The sequence below is a fragment of the Polypterus senegalus genome, chromosome 4, assembly GCF_016835505.1.
Source record: "Polypterus senegalus isolate Bchr_013 chromosome 4, ASM1683550v1, whole genome shotgun sequence".
In the NCBI taxonomy this organism is placed as follows: domain Eukaryota; kingdom Metazoa; phylum Chordata; class Cladistia; order Polypteriformes; family Polypteridae; genus Polypterus; species Polypterus senegalus.
In genome coordinates this window covers 216,304,193-216,322,452 of record NC_053157.1, presented here as the reverse complement: position 1 = coordinate 216,322,452, position 18,260 = coordinate 216,304,193, and the positions used below count along the sequence as shown (strand labels likewise).

General features: G+C 41.8%; 1 protein-coding gene across 1 annotated transcript in view; it reads right to left on the bottom strand.

Moving 5' to 3' along the window:
* LOC120527962 (sperm flagellar protein 1-like) overlaps positions 1-18,260 on the bottom strand; it is a 113,725-nt gene that overhangs the window by 33,620 nt on the left and 61,845 nt on the right. Inside the window, exon 4 of the mRNA XM_039751956.1 lies at positions 10,157-10,205. Within this exon, the coding sequence (XP_039607890.1) occupies positions 10,157-10,205 (49 nt within the window). The remainder of the gene's footprint in view (positions 1-10,156; positions 10,206-18,260) is intronic.

Sequence of the window (18,260 nt, the reverse complement as noted above, 5' to 3'; positions counted from 1 at the left end):
TCTGAACGGGTCTTTGACCCGACGTTACTTTCCGTGTTTTGCCAAGACCTGCCGAAACCTTCCAAAAGTGATTTTACGAAGTCAGTCCTAAAACTGTAACTGCGGTGACGTATGGTGCTGTGGCTCTGCAAGTGGATAGTATTGATGATATTTGCATAAGAACCCGCCCCCTTTTACCATATTGTTCCTAGTGAACCGCATATCTTTGCACAGTAGGGGAAAAAAACTTAAACAAAGTTAGTAGACTTATTTTTCCCTGAGTGCTGAAGGGTTTTTGAGGTTATGGAAACTGAATAATGGTGGGTTGTATTTGATAAGCTGGCACACCGGTAGGGCACCATACACCACCAAAGCAAACTTTACTTCTCCAGCAGATAATGTGCCATGTCTTCTTTAAAAACTGAATTGTTTTCAACGTGTATAATTAAACGATACATGTTTGCTATTGGTTGTTGTTACTTTACTGATGCAAACTGCATACTGGGGTTTGACCCTGACAGTACTTTCTAATGGTTTATTGATTGGCATATTTATTATAGTGCATGGAGTTCTGGCTATGGTTAAACATTCCCTTCTGATGGAATGTATTGTGAAGAAAAAACAGTTATTTATTACAAAGTTATACTGTAGACCTAAAAATAGTGTCACCTTATTTATTACGGTAAAATTCTGGCAACCCAGCTGCCAGTACTTTATCGTAAATTTAACATTATTTATTTTACAGTGTATCTCTCAGTGGTAATAAAATAAGCCACAGGACTGGGGACAAGTGAGAGTGCAAAAGGGCACCAGGACCCAAGTAGCAGGTATAATGAGAGACACGGTAAAGTAATTAAGCACATAACAAGTGTTAGTTTGAGTGCGTCCAGAGGGAAGATTGTCCATTTTTTATTCATATGTACTAATCGCTTATGTAGGGGTTTATGTGGGAGATTATTGGCTGGAGATGTCTTAAGTGAAGTTAGGGTGTGAAACTTTATGTATGGGTTAGTGATTAGAGCTACACATGGTGACGTGATCACAGTCAGAGGGCAGCTGTGGAGGAAGTACTGTTATAGGGAATGGGGATTTCGTGCCTGGGGAACAAGAGCAAAAGTAGGATTGAACGTAATCACAGGCAGAGCTTGGCGTAGAAAGGAAGTGGTGGAGGTGTGGCGTATGGGAAGGAGATTGTGGTCCAACTATCCACACCTGCATTTTCCTTGGAAGAAAACCACTTACAAATGTCCAGACAGCCCGGGTTGACAGGAAGATGGGTGGTGCTTAAAGAAACCAAATACCTTGCATGAAAGTTGGATAGAGATAAGAAAACTGAAAGTAGCAAAAGGAAGGTGGAAGGAAGAACTAGGCTTAGTGGATCAGTATTCAAAGTGAGCCATTTTGGTATACAGCTGATGTGGGGAGATTTATAGTACACAAAGAGCACAGATCGCTAAAAGGGTCCTGCGAATAACGGATGGTAGGAGTACTTACTTTTGGAGGGAGGAGTTTTTTGAGGATATATTTAGGCCACATAAACCGGTGCACTGCAGAGGTAAAGGACTTTTTTAGACCATTAACGGAACTCACTAACCTAAGAGAGGTTCAGGAAGAGTGGCCATATATCATTTGCGACGAGGTGATTGAAAGGAATTGGATTGTAGACGAGTTGGGTCCCGCGCTAGAAGAACTAATAAAGTTGGATAGCTTTCATTTTGTTGTAATACACTTTCAGGAGCATTTGGATTCAGGATGAAGGAAGGAGTCAATCAGGACTTTGAGAGGTGAGTAGGAAGATAACACTAAAAGAGAAATTTGTGAATATATAGACTATGTGTGTATGTGTTGTCACACACGTGCGAGTAGGAGGCAGCTAAAGGGCTCGAGTAATTGTAATAAAACATCCGACCAGGGGGTGGCGGAGTGTGCTGACTGTCTTTCTCAGTTCCCTACAGACCTTTCCCGGGAAATCCTGCAAGGTTCTGGCACCCCTGAAGACGTCACTTCCGAAGCCGGCCCCTTTGATGACGTCACTTCTGGTTCCGGTCCCTTAGATGACATCAGTTCCTCTCAAGACCTTTAAAGCCTCCATCTTTGGCTACTGTAGCAGTTCTGTTTTGGACTCTGTGAGATGCACATCGATTCTTTGATAAAGGAAACCCTTTTGCAGCTGGGAAAAACAATATACGGATGGCTGCCCCAAACCTTTATAATGTCTTGGACTTGTTTTTATGACAGTGTATATGTATGTACTTGTGTGGAAAAAGAATATAATCATAAGGGACAAAAAAGCAACATGTATCATATTTGGTCCTAAAGGTACATGACGCATGCTAACGTTTGGGTGTGTTTCTATGTTGAACTTACTCAGTGTGTGTGCACGTCTTTTAAACCTTATCTTTTCATTGGGTCTGTGTCACTTGAAATCAGCTTTTTCAAACTGATTTGTGTGCGAGCTTAGCCAGATCGGTGGAGCGGTATGTGTGTGCGTGTGGGGAGGAGGCAAAACACAGAGACCTCTGGGTAATGTAGTTCAATTGTAAATTGTTGAAACTATAGTATATTGTGCACATAAATTCTCAAATATCAGATATAAATTCCCAGAGCTCTGAGCTAATTTGATAAAATGAAAACGTCTTCACTTTTGGTTATACAAATGTTTATAAATGTTGTGGTCCCCGGCCGGGACGCCCAGGAGGACGAGAGGAGGGCTTGTGCCTCCTCCAGACCGCGAGGGGGTGTCCATCCTGGTTATGTTGGGGGCCGCGGGTAGAGGGCTTGGAAGCCCAGCCCTGTAGGGACCCGTGGCCACCGCCAGGTGGCACCCCAATGCCGGTTTATCCCGTGTGGTCCTCGGCCGGGGCTGAAGCCCGGCCGGGACGCCCAGGAGGACCAGAGGAGGGCTTGTGCCTCCTCCAGACCGCAAGGGGGCGATCGCCCTGGTTGTATTGGGGGCGGGGCGGCGCCCTGGTGCCTGAGGAACCCTGGAGCCCAGCACTTCCGCCACACCAGGAAGTGCTGGGGGGAAGACTTAATATGGCGCCCGGAGAGCTGCCGGGAGGACAGCTGGCACTTCCGCCACGCTGGGGCGTGGCCATGGAGCGAATGCCTGGAACACCTGGTGCTCATCCGGGAGCATTATATAAGGGGCCGCCTCCCTTCAGTCGAGCGCAGAAGTCGGGTGGAAGAGTACGGAGTGAGAGGAAGGACTGGAGGCGGCCAGGAGAAAGGCAGTAGGACTGTGTGGCCTGGACTTAGGGGAATCAATGCAGGAGGCACTGGGGTTTGTGAGTGCACATTACAACTGTAAATAATTAGTGTAAATAAAGTGTGTTGGGTGAAATATGATGTCCGTCTGTCTGTGCCCGGGCTGGCTTTCACAATGTGCAAAGCATCTTTGCTTCAGATCCCGATAAAGTCTTAGGGAAAGATGTTCTTTCAATAAGTATAAAATAAAAGGGAGACAATTTCTTTCCTTTCCTTTCTTGTTTCTGATGGGTGAGTGGCACAGTGGTTAGCAAACTTACTCGACAATGGGAAGTGAAGGTTCAAGCTTATATGTTCTTTGTGTTGAGTAGGTGTATTCTCTGTCCCTACATGGCTTTCTCTGGGAGGCTTTCTTGCTGTGGTATTATACCGCGTGGTTTCTCGGCAGTTGGATTTGTCCTTGTTGTCACAGAATCGGACCAGCGCCATATAGACCTGAACATGATTGTGTTGTGCTCCCTATTTGATGACGTTTAACACCAGCTAGTGTCATGAGAGGGTGTTTAATGTTTGCTTGTCCTAATCAGTAAATAAGGTAATTTAGAGCAGAACTTGCTCTTCTTCAAAGTTCATTTCTTTTTTGTTTTCTTTGCTGCATTGTTTGTTCTCAAACATAGTGTGTGTGTGTGTGTGTGTATGTAAATAGATGTCTTAACGTGTGGCGAATTGAGAGAATTATTATAAGCCTGTGAGATAAAGGGTGTGTTAATGTTTTAAATAAAAATTAATACTGGGATAAGTTTGAATGTGATAAAGTTTTTAGTGACTTTGTGCATGTGTGTCAAAGGGATGCCTGTGCGTGTATTTAAAACAAATATATTGAGAGTGTTTGTTTCAACATATGTGCTGCTGTTTGAAAGGATGAGATGAGAGATAAAAATGTGTGCAAGAATGAAAATCTGAATTAAAGGAGCTCATGATTCTAAATAAAAGAGACATGAACAAGTGATGTAAAAGGTCTCCCTGTAAAAAAAAAAGTTAACTAAATTCAAAAAAGTTAGTAAACTGCAGAAGATATAACATGACAGTTCACAGAACTCAGAATTTATTGTACTGTCCCATTTTGCTACTTTACTTAAAATACAAGGTTGAGAAAACTCAAATACAATTAACAGGGTACAAAAAGCTGCACATGGTCAGATGAGATGCACTTCTTGGAATTGCCTGGGAATCTGCATCGCTAGTTGGAGCGTGTTCTGAGTTTGAGGTAAGTTATTTTACAATGTATCACTGAATTAATTTGATTAAACATGATTTCAATCAAATATTAAGTTAGTGGTTGGTTTGACATGGTTTTAATCAATTTTTGTCATTAACTGAACAATCCCACAAACATACACACAGTAGCTTCATGGGAGTAAAAATCTGGGCAACGTGTGTTTTTCAACCTAGTTTTTCCCACATGTCCCCATCATGAATCAAGCATGATCGTTAGGAATGTGTGTGTGTGTCCAGGGAATATGACCCACTACTATAACAAACAATGACAATGCACGAGCCACAGACAGCAGCCCACAATGGGAGTGATTGAGAATCATTGGGATAGGGCAAACCAGTTTACAAATTAATTTTATACTTTTGTTGTGTGATAAATTACCGCTTTACATAATACTTTTGGAAAGACATGGAAAAAATATAACTGACTGAATAAAATGTTTGGATTTTTACGCATGTGACTCAAGCAATGTGTGGGAATGATTGTAAAATGCAATGAAGAAAGGACCAATGAGCAAACGTTTGTCTGAGATACACTTGCAGTGATTGGCTGTAATTACTTTTTTCTAGGAAATGTGTTGTGCTCTGCAACAGAATCACTTCTTCCTCTGCAACGTATTTTAGGAAAGTGTAAGTCTCCCAGTTAATATACTATTTACTAATTTTGTTAAAAAGAAAGTGGTTAAAGTTATTATCAGTGTGTTATGATTGAAGTCAGTGTGTTTTACACTATGGCTGCTAGCAAACACATTGGGTAACAAATTCAGTTACATTTTATTCAGTGTTACAGAGCTACATCAGCCATGTTCAATCAACAGCAGAAGTAATTAAAATAAAATTAGTACACGTGTTTTTTTAATGAATAAAAAACACTTTTAAGTAAACCTGCTAGACAGATACAAGCAGTCTAAAGAAACATCACATTGTTCGTCTCTGCATTTTAACATCATCGCACAACACATAACGCAACAAATTAGTTTTGTCGATGGGTTTTAGATATTTACTGTTTAAGTACAAATAACAATTTGAACAACTTCAGATAGCATTGTTATAAAAAAGGCTTGTGTGCCTTTAAGGCGCTGAAGCATGGTCATTACTGTGCAGTGAGCATGTGCATTTGTGAGATGTACCTCGTGAAAGCCGGAACTACCGGAGCCACCAGAGAAAATTTAATTCTGTGCGTTGTTGACCAAATGTAAGTTCTTATGTACATATTTAGAACTTAAGTGTTAAAAGTTAGAGAGAAAACTGTTCTGAATTAGTAGTTAGGTTAATATTTTACGTTACTTAGTGTATATTATTATTGCCGTAGATCCCATTAATACCATTCAGTAAAGTAGAGGATGTACTTTGTTTAAGGTAGATTCAGCCTGTAAATTATTGGGATATTGCATTAAATCTTTAAGAGATGTTGTGTATTAATATGGATATAAACCTATTACGTTACCACTTTGAAATTGTAATTGCAAACTTACCACTTTGAAATTGTAATTGCAAACACCTTACATTGAAAGTATGAAGCTATAGTGCCACCTATTGGACATTTGTGTATAGCATAGTGAGATAACGTATATCAATATATATATATAATTCACTAAGGGCATGGAAGACAGTGAGCACAAGCAAGACAGAGAGCGCACGCAAGACAGAGAGCATACTACAGTAGATGCTATAAAGTCACTTCAAGGCGGGAAAGCAGCAGGCCCTGATGGCTACCCTGCAGAATTTTATAAGAAATATATAAAAAAACTAAGCTGAAGGCTTTTTAAGTATTTCTGTATGCCTTCAGAATTGTATCTGAGACCTTTTTATTTTTTGTTCTAGCCATAGCGCTATATAAATGTAAAGAATTATTATTATTTAGAGGTTTCAATGTATATTTCTGTATACATTGTTCAAGTATACACTTACTTCATTTTAAGATTTATTTATTTATTTATATATAAATATATATATATATACAGTGCATCCGGAAAGTATTCACAGCACATCACATTTTCCACATTTTGTTATGTTACAGCCTTATTCTAAAATGGATTAAATTAATTTTTTTCCTCAGAATTTTACACACAACACTCCATAATGACAACGTGAAAAAAGTTTACTTGAGGTTTTTGCAAATTTATTAAAAATAAAAAAATTGAGAAAGCACATGTACATAAGTATTCACAGCCTTTGCCATGAAGCTCCAAATTGAGCTCAGGTGCATCCTGTTTCCCCTGATCATCCTTGAGATGTTTAATTGGAGTCCACCTGTGGTAAATTCAGTTGATTGGACATGATTTGGAAAGGCACACACCTGTCTATATAAGGTCCCACAGTTGACAGTTCATGTCAGAGCACAAACCAAGCATGAAGTCAAAGGAATTGTCTGTAGACCTCTGAGACAGGATTGTCTCGAGGCACAAATCTGGGGAAGGTTACAGAAAAATTTCTGCTGCTTTGAAGGTCCCAATGAGCACAGTGGCCTCCATCATCCGTAAGTGGAAGAAGTTCGAAACCACCAGGACTCTTCCTAGAGCTGGCCGGCCATCTAAACTGAGCGATCGGAGGAGATGGGCCTTAGTCAGGGAAGTGACCAAGAACCCGAGGTCCTCTGTGCAGAGAGGAGAACCTTCCAGAAGGAAAACCATCTCTGCAGCAATCCACCAATCAGGCCTGTATGGTAGAGTGGCCAGACGGAAGCCACTCCTTAGTAAAAGGCACATTGCAGCCCACCTGGAGTTTGCCAAAAGGCACCTGAAGGACTCTCAGACCATGAGAAACGAAATTCTCTGTTCTGATGAGAGACAAAGATTGAACTCTTTGGTGTGAATGCCAGGCGTCATGTTTGGAGGAAACCAGGCACCGCTCATCACCAGGCCAATATCATCCCTACAGTGAAGCATGGTGGTGGCAGCATCATGCTGTGGGGATGTTTTTCAGCGGCAGGAACTGTGAGACTAGTCAGGATAAAGGGAAAGATGACTGCAGCAATGTACAGAGACATCCTGGATGAAAACCTGCTCCAGATCGCTCTTGACCTCAGACTGGGGCGACGGTTCATCTTTCAGCAGGACAACGACCCTAAGCACACAGCCAAGATATCAAAGGAGTGGCTTCAGGACAACTCTGTGAATGTCCTTGAGTGGCCCAGCCAGAGCCCAGACTTGAATCTGATTGAACATCTCTGGAGAGATCTTAAAATGGCTGTGCACCGACGCTTCCCATCCAACCTGATGCAGCTTGAGAGGTGCTGCAATGAGGAATGAGCGAAACTGGCCAAGGATAGGTGTGCCAAGCTTGTGGCATCATATTCAAAAAGACTTGAGGCTGTAATTGCCGCCAAATCAGCATCGACAAAGTATTGAGCAAAGGCTGTGAATACTTATGTACATGTGATTTCTCAGTTTTTTTATTTTTAATAAATTTGCAAAAACCTCAAGTAAACTTTTTTCACGTTGTCATTATGGGGTGTTGTGTGTAGAATTCTGAGGAAAAAAATTAATTTAATTCATTTTGGAATAAGGCTGTAACATAACAAAATTTGGAAAAAGTGATGCGTTGTGAATACTTTCCGGATGCACTATATATATATATATATATATATATATATATATACATATACACACACACACACACACACACACAGGTGCTCGTCATAAATTAGAATATCATGACAAAGTTGATTTATTTCAGTAATTCCACTCAAAAAATTAAACTTGTATATTAGATTTATTCATTACACACAGACTGATGTATTTCAAATGTTTATTTCTTTTAATTTTGATGATTATAACTGACAACCAATGAAAGTCCCAAATTCAGTATCTCGGAAAATTAGAACATTGTGAAAAGGTTCAATATTGAAGACACCTGGTGCCACACTCTAATCAGCTAATTAACTCAAAACACCTGCAAAAGCCTTTAAATGGTCTTTCAGTCTAGTTCTGTAGGCTACACAATCATGGGGAGGACTGCTGCCTTGACAGTTGTCCAAAAGACGACCATTGACACCTTGCACAAGGACGGCAAGACACAAAAGGTCATTGCTAAAGAGGTTGGCTGTTCACAGAACTCTGTGTCTAAGTACATTAATAGAGAGGCGAAGGGAAGGACAAGATGTGGTAGAAAAAAGTGTACAAGCAATAGGGATAACTACACCCTGGAGAGGATTGTGAAACAAAACCCATTCAAAACTGTGGGGGAGATTCACAAAGAGTGGACTGCAGCTGGATTCAGTGCTTCAAGAACCACCACGCACAGACGTATGCAAGACATGGGTTTCAGCTGTCGCATTCCTTGTGTCAAGCCACTCTTGAACAAGAGACAGCGTCAGAAGCGTCTCGCCTGGGCTAAAGACTAAAAGGACTGGACTGCTGCTGAGTGGTCCAAAGTTATGTTCTCTGATGAAAGTAAATTTTGCATTTCCTTTGGAAATCAAGGTCCCAGAGTCTGGAGGAAGAGAGGAGAGGCACAGAATCCACGTTGCTTGAGGTCCAGTGTAAAGTTTCCTCATTGGAGGCAGGTCCAAAGCTATAAGATGATTGGGAGATTGATGAATAATGGGTTCTACGATAATAATTGTAGTAAAAATATGGTTTGCACATCCTTGGGCACTCATTTCATTTGATTTGAGTCTGTGTATTCATCACACAATAAAATATAATTCTGCCTTCCTAAGACTCCGTGTGCCTTCTTGACAAAATTTGGGGCTGATCTGACCTTTGCCACAACAGTGTCAATGCAATTCAATTGTGCAGTGAAGTGTTGATATAAAACCGATTGCAATCCTACCAGCTTTTTGTGTCTCACTTTTAAAACTACAACCTTTAGCTTTCACCCAGCAGCCCTTGCAGCAATTGCCAAAGCTGCCCAATGACCCGGTGTTGCTGGGATTTGTAGTTCAAATGAGTAGTGCTGCTACTGTGTCATCTGCAGTTTTCCACAAATAGGTTGAAAAGCTTGCAAAATAATTTCCACTTAATAATTGATGAAAAATCCGCAATAAGGCAGATACTTGAATCGTAAACCCTTGAATCACAAGGGCCAACCTGTATATTGAAGATATTTAAGAAGGAGCTGGTAGCAGAACACAGTAATAGATTGTGTAGAAGGAAATAGATATCTAACATGGGAATTGAGATGGAAATATATGATTTTTAAATTAAAGAAAATGTATCTGGTAACACGGGCGGCACGGTGGCGCAGTGGTAGCGCTGCTGCCTCGCAGTTAGGAGACCCGGGTTCACTTCCTGGGTCCTCCTTGCGTGGAGTTTGCATGTTCTCCCCGTGTCTGCGTGGGTTTTCTCCGGGCACTCCGGTTTCCTCCCACAGTCCAAAGACTGGTGGATTGGTGATTCTAAATTGGCCCTAGTGTGTGCTTGGTGTGTGGATGTGTTTGTGTGTGTCCTGCGGTGGGTTGGCACCCTGCCCAGGATTGTTTCCTGCCTTGTGCCCTGTGTTGGCTGGGATTGGCTCCAGCAGACCCCTGTGACCCTGTGTTCGGATTCAGCGGGTTAGAAAATGGTTGGTTGGTTGGTATCTGGTAACACAGTCTAGAAAGGGGGAAGAGCAGGCAGTTCTTTGTTTTTAATGATAACAATAGAACACTAACAAAGTGGGCATTACAAAACTAATAATACATTACAGAAAGTAGCAGTTGCAAATCAACAGTTTTTCCACGAAGACAGCATGTCTCATTGATAATGCATACCTGTGCCAGGTTCGTTGGAGCCCTGATGGACAGTATTGTGCTTGGAATCCTGAAAAACAATATTACAACTAAATATCCACCACAATGTAACTATTAAACAATCAAACAAGAAAAAACAAATCAGTCTTGGGCTGAAATCAAAAACAATTAAAATATGTAAAGTAGGCATGTTCAACCACAGCTATATTAGACCCCCTCTGCCACATGTAGAAAAAAGGGAAACGGAAATGGTGGGACAGGACCACGAGAAGAGGAAGGGAAATAATGAAGTCCAGAGACAAAACTAGGATCTGAGAAACAAAGAAAACCAACATGACCAGCCAGAAGCGTCACCTAAACTCAGAGTCAAATTAGAACACACAGAAAATGTTTTTAACCCTGAAATCAGTAAAGAGGCTTCAGAGGCCTTCTCAGTCACCAGAGCACCATTAAGATGTGATGAACAGGAGATCTGCAGCATGAATGTGCAGCTGACAAATCTGCAGAAACTGCGTGATGCAATTGTGTCCTCCGTGAACCAGAATCTCAAAGGAATATTTCCACCATCTACATATATAATTCACTAAGGCAAGACACCCATGGAAAGGCAAGACACCCATGGAAAGCACGCCGGAAGAGGCGTGGATTCACTAAACCGCCGACAAGTAAGACGCCCATGGCGCACGCAGGAAGGAGCCAACCTCACCAACTCTAAGACCATTGGATACGACGACAACTCGCAGAACCACGCCCACAAACTCGGACGTGATGACACAAGAAAAACGGGGTCATTTATGTTCGTCTGTCGTAGAGTCCACATGCAGCTCTGAGCCATGTTGACTGTTCATAGAGGCATGTTTCTCGCGGAAGTGAATCGCTATATGCAGCGTGTAAAACAGCTTGCGAGGGGTATCCCATAGGATCCTTAAAACAATCCTTTAAAACTGAGGTTAAAACACAATGAAGGAAGCAGTCTTTAAAAACCAATAAGCCTTGTGCCTCTGTTTTATTACCATCTCACCTGCTTCACCAATGCAGGCCCTGCAACAGTCGAGAGGCTCTCTCAGCAGCTGACCTTCTCTGTGCCTGACCGGTTCACACAGAGGCAGCGTGAGAGAAAGCCGCGCACACACACAGGCAGCGCCACAGACAGACAGAGGCACACACACTGGCAGCTGGTGGGTGGGTGTCTGTGAGTTTTTCTTGCGAGCGGGCACATGACCAGGCGGTGTGTATGCTTCGAGAATGAGGGTGGACGCGGCAGGACTATCTAAGAACAGGCATGTTTGTCACAGATGTAAATCGCTGTATGCGGCATGTAAAACAGTTTGTTTGTCGCGGATGTGAATCACTGTATGCAGCGTGTAAAACAGTTTCCAAGGGGTTTCCCATGGTCTTACAGTTGGTGGGCGGGTCTCTGTCAGTTGCTCTTGCGACCGGGCACATGACCAGGCAGTGTGTATGCTTCGAGTGCAAGGGTGGATACGACAGGACCATCTAGGAAAAATCATGTTGCGGATGTGAATCGCTGCATGCAGTGTGTAAAACAGTTTGTTTGTTGCAGATGTGAATCGTTGTATGCGGCGTGTAGAACAGTTTGCGAGGGGTGTCCCATGGTCTTACAGTTGATGGGCAGGTCTCTGTTGGTTGCTCTTGCGAGCGGGCACATGACCAGGCAGTGTGTATGCTTCGAGAGCGTGGGTGGACGCGACAGCACCATCTAAGAACAATCATATTTGTCGCGGATGTGAATCGCTGTTTGCGGCGTGGCGTGTACCATAGCAAACTGTTTTACATGCTACATATAGCAATTTGCATCCGCGACAAACATGCGTCTTCTTACATGCTCCTGCAGGAATACGAAAGACGTTTCCCTGCCCACCAACACTCCTTTTTCTCCGGCCCGCGTCTACCCTCGCTCTCTAGGCATTCACACTGCCTGACCATGTGCCCGGACACAAAAACTCACCGAACACCCAGTTAGTCCCTTTTGTCTGTGCTAGGAGTCCACATGCACGTCTGAGCCACATTGACTTTTCATTATTCTTTTTGGTTTCGACAGCCGACCGCGTCCACTATGAAAAACCATGCGAAAGGAACAACACAGCCCCACCTCGCTACTACCGTGGTCGGGTGTCTTGGTGGATTATATATAGAAAAGCAGCCACAACCGCACAGAGCAATGAAAAGTGCATCTGGACTGTGCAAAGACAACAACGACTCAAGTGCTGAGTTGGAGGTGGGCACATGAGCAGGCAGTGCATACTGAACCAGAAATTCAGTCACGGACGATTGTGTGTTGGTTCGTTCCGTGCATTGTTACAATGTTGCTTTTCTTGCTGATTTATTACATTTCCGATTTTTCAAATGTTAATTTTCTCCCTGTGCTTAAAAATCAAAAAACTGGCCTGATTATGCAGCGTATGGTACGCCGCGGGTTGGCAAGTCTTATGGAATCCATACCACAAAGAAATGACGCTGTTCGGAGATCTAAAAGGAGATCCTACCTACCTATTCTATGAAAACCCATACAATCCAAACAAATGATCAGCACAAGTGCACCAACTCTACCTACTCACTCTTAAACAATTTTTAAGCAAAAATACAACTTTTGAGACGGTGCCAACAATGACTAGAATGCTTTAGTTGCCATTTAAAGATGCCTGATCAATGATTAATTTATGTACAAGTCATGGTCTTTTAGGAATTGGCAGAGTGAACAGAAGAACAGCCGGTGAGTATCAAAGCCATTATATCAGTTACAGATGATAAAGGATAGTAAATGTTTAATGAAATGTTTTGTACATTGAATCTTGCATGACTAGCTATTAATAAATTATACCCCCATATATAAACTGAAGCTTGACATGAGGGAAGCATGCATGCCTGCCAGAGGAAATATTACTTAAGGAAGCCTCAATATTCTGTGCTTTGTTTAAAAAAATTTCAAGAGAAAAGATACTATTATTGAATCCAAATGTACTATATTTTCTGTATTTATCCTTTTCACTAAAATAACTAGGTAAAATATGAGACCCCGTGATTTTTGTACTGGAGATATAGAAGATGGTAAAGTTAAATAGGAAGAGTTCCCGTCCAACTTTTCAAAGGCTTGTAAATAAGGCAGAATTTTTTAATATGCTCGGACAAACACAAGTGCTGAGTCATTCAATGTAGTTCAACGGATTACCACAGAGCACATTTTCCAAGTCTGTCAATAAACTTTTACAAATACTTCCAGCTATTTTGGAATCCCTGTATTCCAATACAGAGTCACACAAAGCTGGACTTTTATCTTGTAGCATCAGGCAAAGGTAGCAGAAAACTCACCATGGGCTGCCAGTGTCCATTGATTTGCACACTCATGCATTTGCTCCCACTTGATCAATTTAAAGTGGTTACAGTAATTATCCTAACCTGCACCTCTTTGGGAAAAACCACAAAAAGAGACAGTGTAAACTCTGCACAGACAGTGACTGAACTTTTAAAAATAATGACTCTTTAATGGCACTTCATTGTACTTTACCGGGTTGTGTGGTTCCTTTGAAGAGCCATTGCTTGACAAAGCAGCATTTCATTCTGGAAAGGGCTCTCAGCATATGAAGTTGGTACTTTGTGCATTGAAAAACTTCCTGGTATGCAGAAAAAACTGAAATATTTCATATTTGGTAGGCTACCTAGCAGGACACTCACAGATTAAGAATATCTAGATTTGGAGCTGGTTTATACTTCAAGCTCAGAACGCATACGTGCACACATCATGGCTGCCATGCGTTCCCAGATTTCATTTGACACGTCCTCTGAGCAGGTCCTCAGAAATTAACGCAACATGTGCGCGAGTTGCAGTACCAGCAAAAAGTTGGGGGGCGCAGTGTGATAAAAGTTGGAATGTGACGTTAGAGTCTCTGTTTACTATCTACATGTGACAGAAAGCCTCTATGCGGTGTCACAAACTCGAGACAGAGTCATATAAAGGTTTGGGGCAGCCACCCGTATAATCTGGTTTCCTGGCTGCAAAGTAGCTTTCAATAGATACAGCACTGATGTGCAGAAAACCGAGTCCAAAACAGAACTGAGGGAATAGAGAAAAGGTGGAGGCTTTTAAAGGGAAGGACAGGAAGTGAAGTCAAAAGGGGTCGGGCTCATGTAGGTCTTCTGCCATTGGTGCAAGCCCGGATGTGACATCACAGGGGCCGGAGCCGGCATGGTCTCCTTCCATTGGCTCGGTCCCAGAAGTGACGTCAAGAGGACCAGGTGGACTCTCCCGTGAAAGGTCTGCAGGCAAGGGAGAAAAGGAGTCAGTGCACTCTGCCACATCCCGGTATGTCTCAGAACTGTCCTTACTCAAGCCCTTCAGCTGCCTCCCATGCGCATGTGTGTGACGGCGGATCCTACGGGATCGCTGTGCGCACTTCGATGTTTGATGAATGGTTCAATTTGGTGAAGCAAAATGCAGATATAGAAATGCATTCATGGTGCTTTTATATTCAAGCGTTGCCTATTCCCAATCGTAATGACACGATACATTTTAAAGGTCTCACATACCATCTTTTGTGCCATCTTTTTTTTTTTTACAACAGCAACATAATGTACAGCTCTGTATTTGGGCAAGAGAGAAAAATAAATAAGGACATGGTGAAAAGGTGTACAGTATTTTGTGATTAAAATGGACATTTTGGCTTTAATCTTGAAATGTCCACTTTAACCTAGTAGTTTACATTATCATTAAAGCAAACGTCATCCCAGTTGTTTATCGCTACAAGCTTCTGGGGCTTCCTCCTGGCCTGACAGTAGCGGCAAACAACAATAGATCACCACAAAGAACACATTAAATTTATGATACTCCAACTCTCTGCACATTTAAAATCCTTAGATTTATATTTGATATCACTTTCATGATGAAATGCATTGAAGTATTTATGTAACATTTAACAGATATATCGTTAATTCCATTTAAATAGTGAATACTGTTAATAATTACACACATGGGGGTGACACGGTGGCGGAGCAGTAGCACTGCTGTCTTGCAGGGAGTCACGTTGCTGGTATTCCCTGCTTGGAGTTTACATGTTTTCCTGCTGGGTTTCCACATTGTGCTCCAGTTTCCTTCCAAAGATATGCATGTTTGGTGACACTTGTGATAGATTAAGGCGCTTCTCGCACCCTTGTACCCTCAGACTATACGTCAGACACCAGGTAAAATTCAATGATGATATTTATTATAAAAATAAAGTGCACAAAGCACGCTCCTCTCCACAATTCTTAATAAACAATACAATAATTAATAACAATCCTCCACTCCCAGACGCTTAGCCACCCTGCCTTTCAACTCAGCTCCTCGTCTGGGAGCTCCCACAATCCTTTTATATTCCCTGACCCGGAGGTGTTTCTGCCCAACAGTCCACAAGTCCTTATTCCTTCCGGGTCAGGGTAAATAGTCCTTTTCTTCAACCCGGGAGCACGTCGTTTCTTCCTGTCACGTGACCGTGACGCACTCCCGGGTCATAGGGCACATAAGAGCCTACGAGCCCCCCTACAGCGACGCCTGGTGGCCCTCAAGGTATCCAGCAGGGCTGTGTACAAACACTACATAGTCCATGATGCCCTGCTGGAACTCGGGGCATGATCATGCTGTCGGGAGAGCTCCTCCTGGCGGCCTGGGGTTGAGGGCTGGAGTGAAATGACGGCAATCCACCACACACTAAAATAATGTTAGTGTATGTGAGTGCTTGTATTCGCCTTGCAATGGCCTGATGCCTCATCCAGGGATTGTTTCTGCCTTTTGCCCAATGCTTGCTTAAATGGACACATCCCAGGATTGATGGATTTAAGCATTAAACATCCTTTTCAGAGATATTGCGGTAAGTTATCATCGAAATTTAATGGGTGTTCCAGGCAATTCACAACATAGCGAAGCCGAACCTGTTCTCACCGTGATAATATCTCGCACTGCCACCTGGTGGATTCTTCCAGATTTACGTAAAGTACGTGCACAATTATAAACGGTAAAACGCTTCCACTGGAGCATGTGTCGCATCGCATGAAGTATAAACCTGTCCTAAGTGTGAATTACTGTATGCAGAAAGAATCCTTTTAAAAGCTATTGATGTTTCACATCTATCTAGATGTTACCATCTATTCATGGTTATTTACTTTATGGAGCCTGTTATGGATCTAAATAAATAAAAGTTCTTCCTGGAACCTTCATGTAGATGGGTGTTTTGGGAACCAAAAATGGTTCCTTTATGGCAGGGATGGGCAATGTCGGTCCTGGAGAGCTGCAGTGGCTGAAGGTTTTTGTTACAACCCAGTTTCTTAATGAAAAATCAATTATCATTGATGAAGCATTTATTGCTTAAGTGACATTTTGATGTTTCATTTTAGTGGTCTCATTTCCTACGGTTCCCCACCTTTAATTGCTTATTTCAATCTTAAGCCACTGCATTCACTGTTTTACTGGCTCCTTATTAGCAATAAGATGTAAATGACAAAGCAGTCAGCAGTTCACCATCTAGCATGTTTCGGTTTACATCTCTGTGTGTTTATCATGCACTGTTTGATTTATTAAAACACTTAATAGAAAATGTGACAGGCTTCAAATCATTTTGATGATATCCTTAGAAAGGAAAAAATCTACGATATAAGAAGCTTACATTGCAGACTAACAAGCCATAAAAGTAACTAAAGTCTGAGATTGGAAAGGATTGGTTTATAATTAAGCAATTGGGTTGGAATGAAAGCCTGTAGTCACTGTGGAGCTCCCAGATGTTCTATGGCATCGCTCTGAAGAACCACACTGGCACCTTTATGTAGAGGAGTGTGGGCTGTAATGCAGTGCCAGACCCTTGGAGCTGTGGGACGGTAGTACAATAAATGACCGCTTGTGACTAGTATCTAGAATTAGAATTTTGTTCCACTGGAAATAATTTACAGGAATTCATATTGCATGGATGCAATTTTTGAGTCTAAGACAAATATTAGAATCATCAACTTCAACTATAAAATAAACCCCATTGGGGCGCATTACATTTCGCAGTATGATATGAAACAATTGTTAAACAAATTATGTTTTATTCATGTTTAATTGAGAATGATTGGCAGCTGTCTACACTCAAAACTGATAAAACATTTCTCTTTTCACTAAGGGATACAAAAACATTTTTTTCTTGTAAGTGAAGATATTTTCTGGTGGTCTTTTTCATTCCCTATCATCCATACAAACATGTAATAAATCTTTGACAATGTCATTGTAAAGGGACTGAAAAGTGGTGTGTTATTAAGCCCGTAAGCTCTGCAGCCATATTAAATGTTTTCCATTTGTGACCCTCTTGAAAGTTAATTCAGCTGCAATTAATTCTCAGATCAAATTTAGTGCAGGTCATGGATTGTCTTATTAGTTCAAAAATCAGAGTGATCGCACGGAGTTTCTTCCTCTCTGACCTTACTGACTGGCCTATGATCCAAACAATGGTATACCTTTTTTATGTCAAAGAACTTCACGGCTACCGGAGCCAGAAGTCATTTAATCCAAGTAATTTCCAATGTGATTTTTTCTTCAATGAAGGGAGCTGAAACACAAGTCCAGAGCCAGACCCATACAAGATGGCAGTCCATCACAGTGCCAGCTCATAGATACATAGATAGATACTTTATTAATCCCAAGGGGATTATATTCATTCACTCATAACAGCAAGTCACGATTTAGTAGGACATGCACATCTTTGGCATAGTGGCAGGGAGAAGAGTCCCACAAGTTAACATTATGTTCTTATGTGAAAAAGCAGAAAGGCAAAAAGAAAATTAGGATTAGGTGATAAGCAAAGAAAAGAAAGCAAAAGAAAAACATGATTGAGTGTTTGAAAAGAATTTTTCAGCTGGGGCAGAACTTGAAATCCAAGAGGTTATCACTGCAGACAAGCAAACTACGATACTTAGAGCGATCAGAGAAGTCGCAAAATCAACCGAAATGTTCAAGCAAATTATAGAAAAAAACCTGATCTAAATCCGTTAAGTAGTTCTCTTGTGGAAAGTGGACAGACAGACAGACATAAAGAGTGGATTGGATTTTATATAGAGAGAGATATTGTCCCGGCTCATATATTTCTACAACCAAAGCATTCATCAC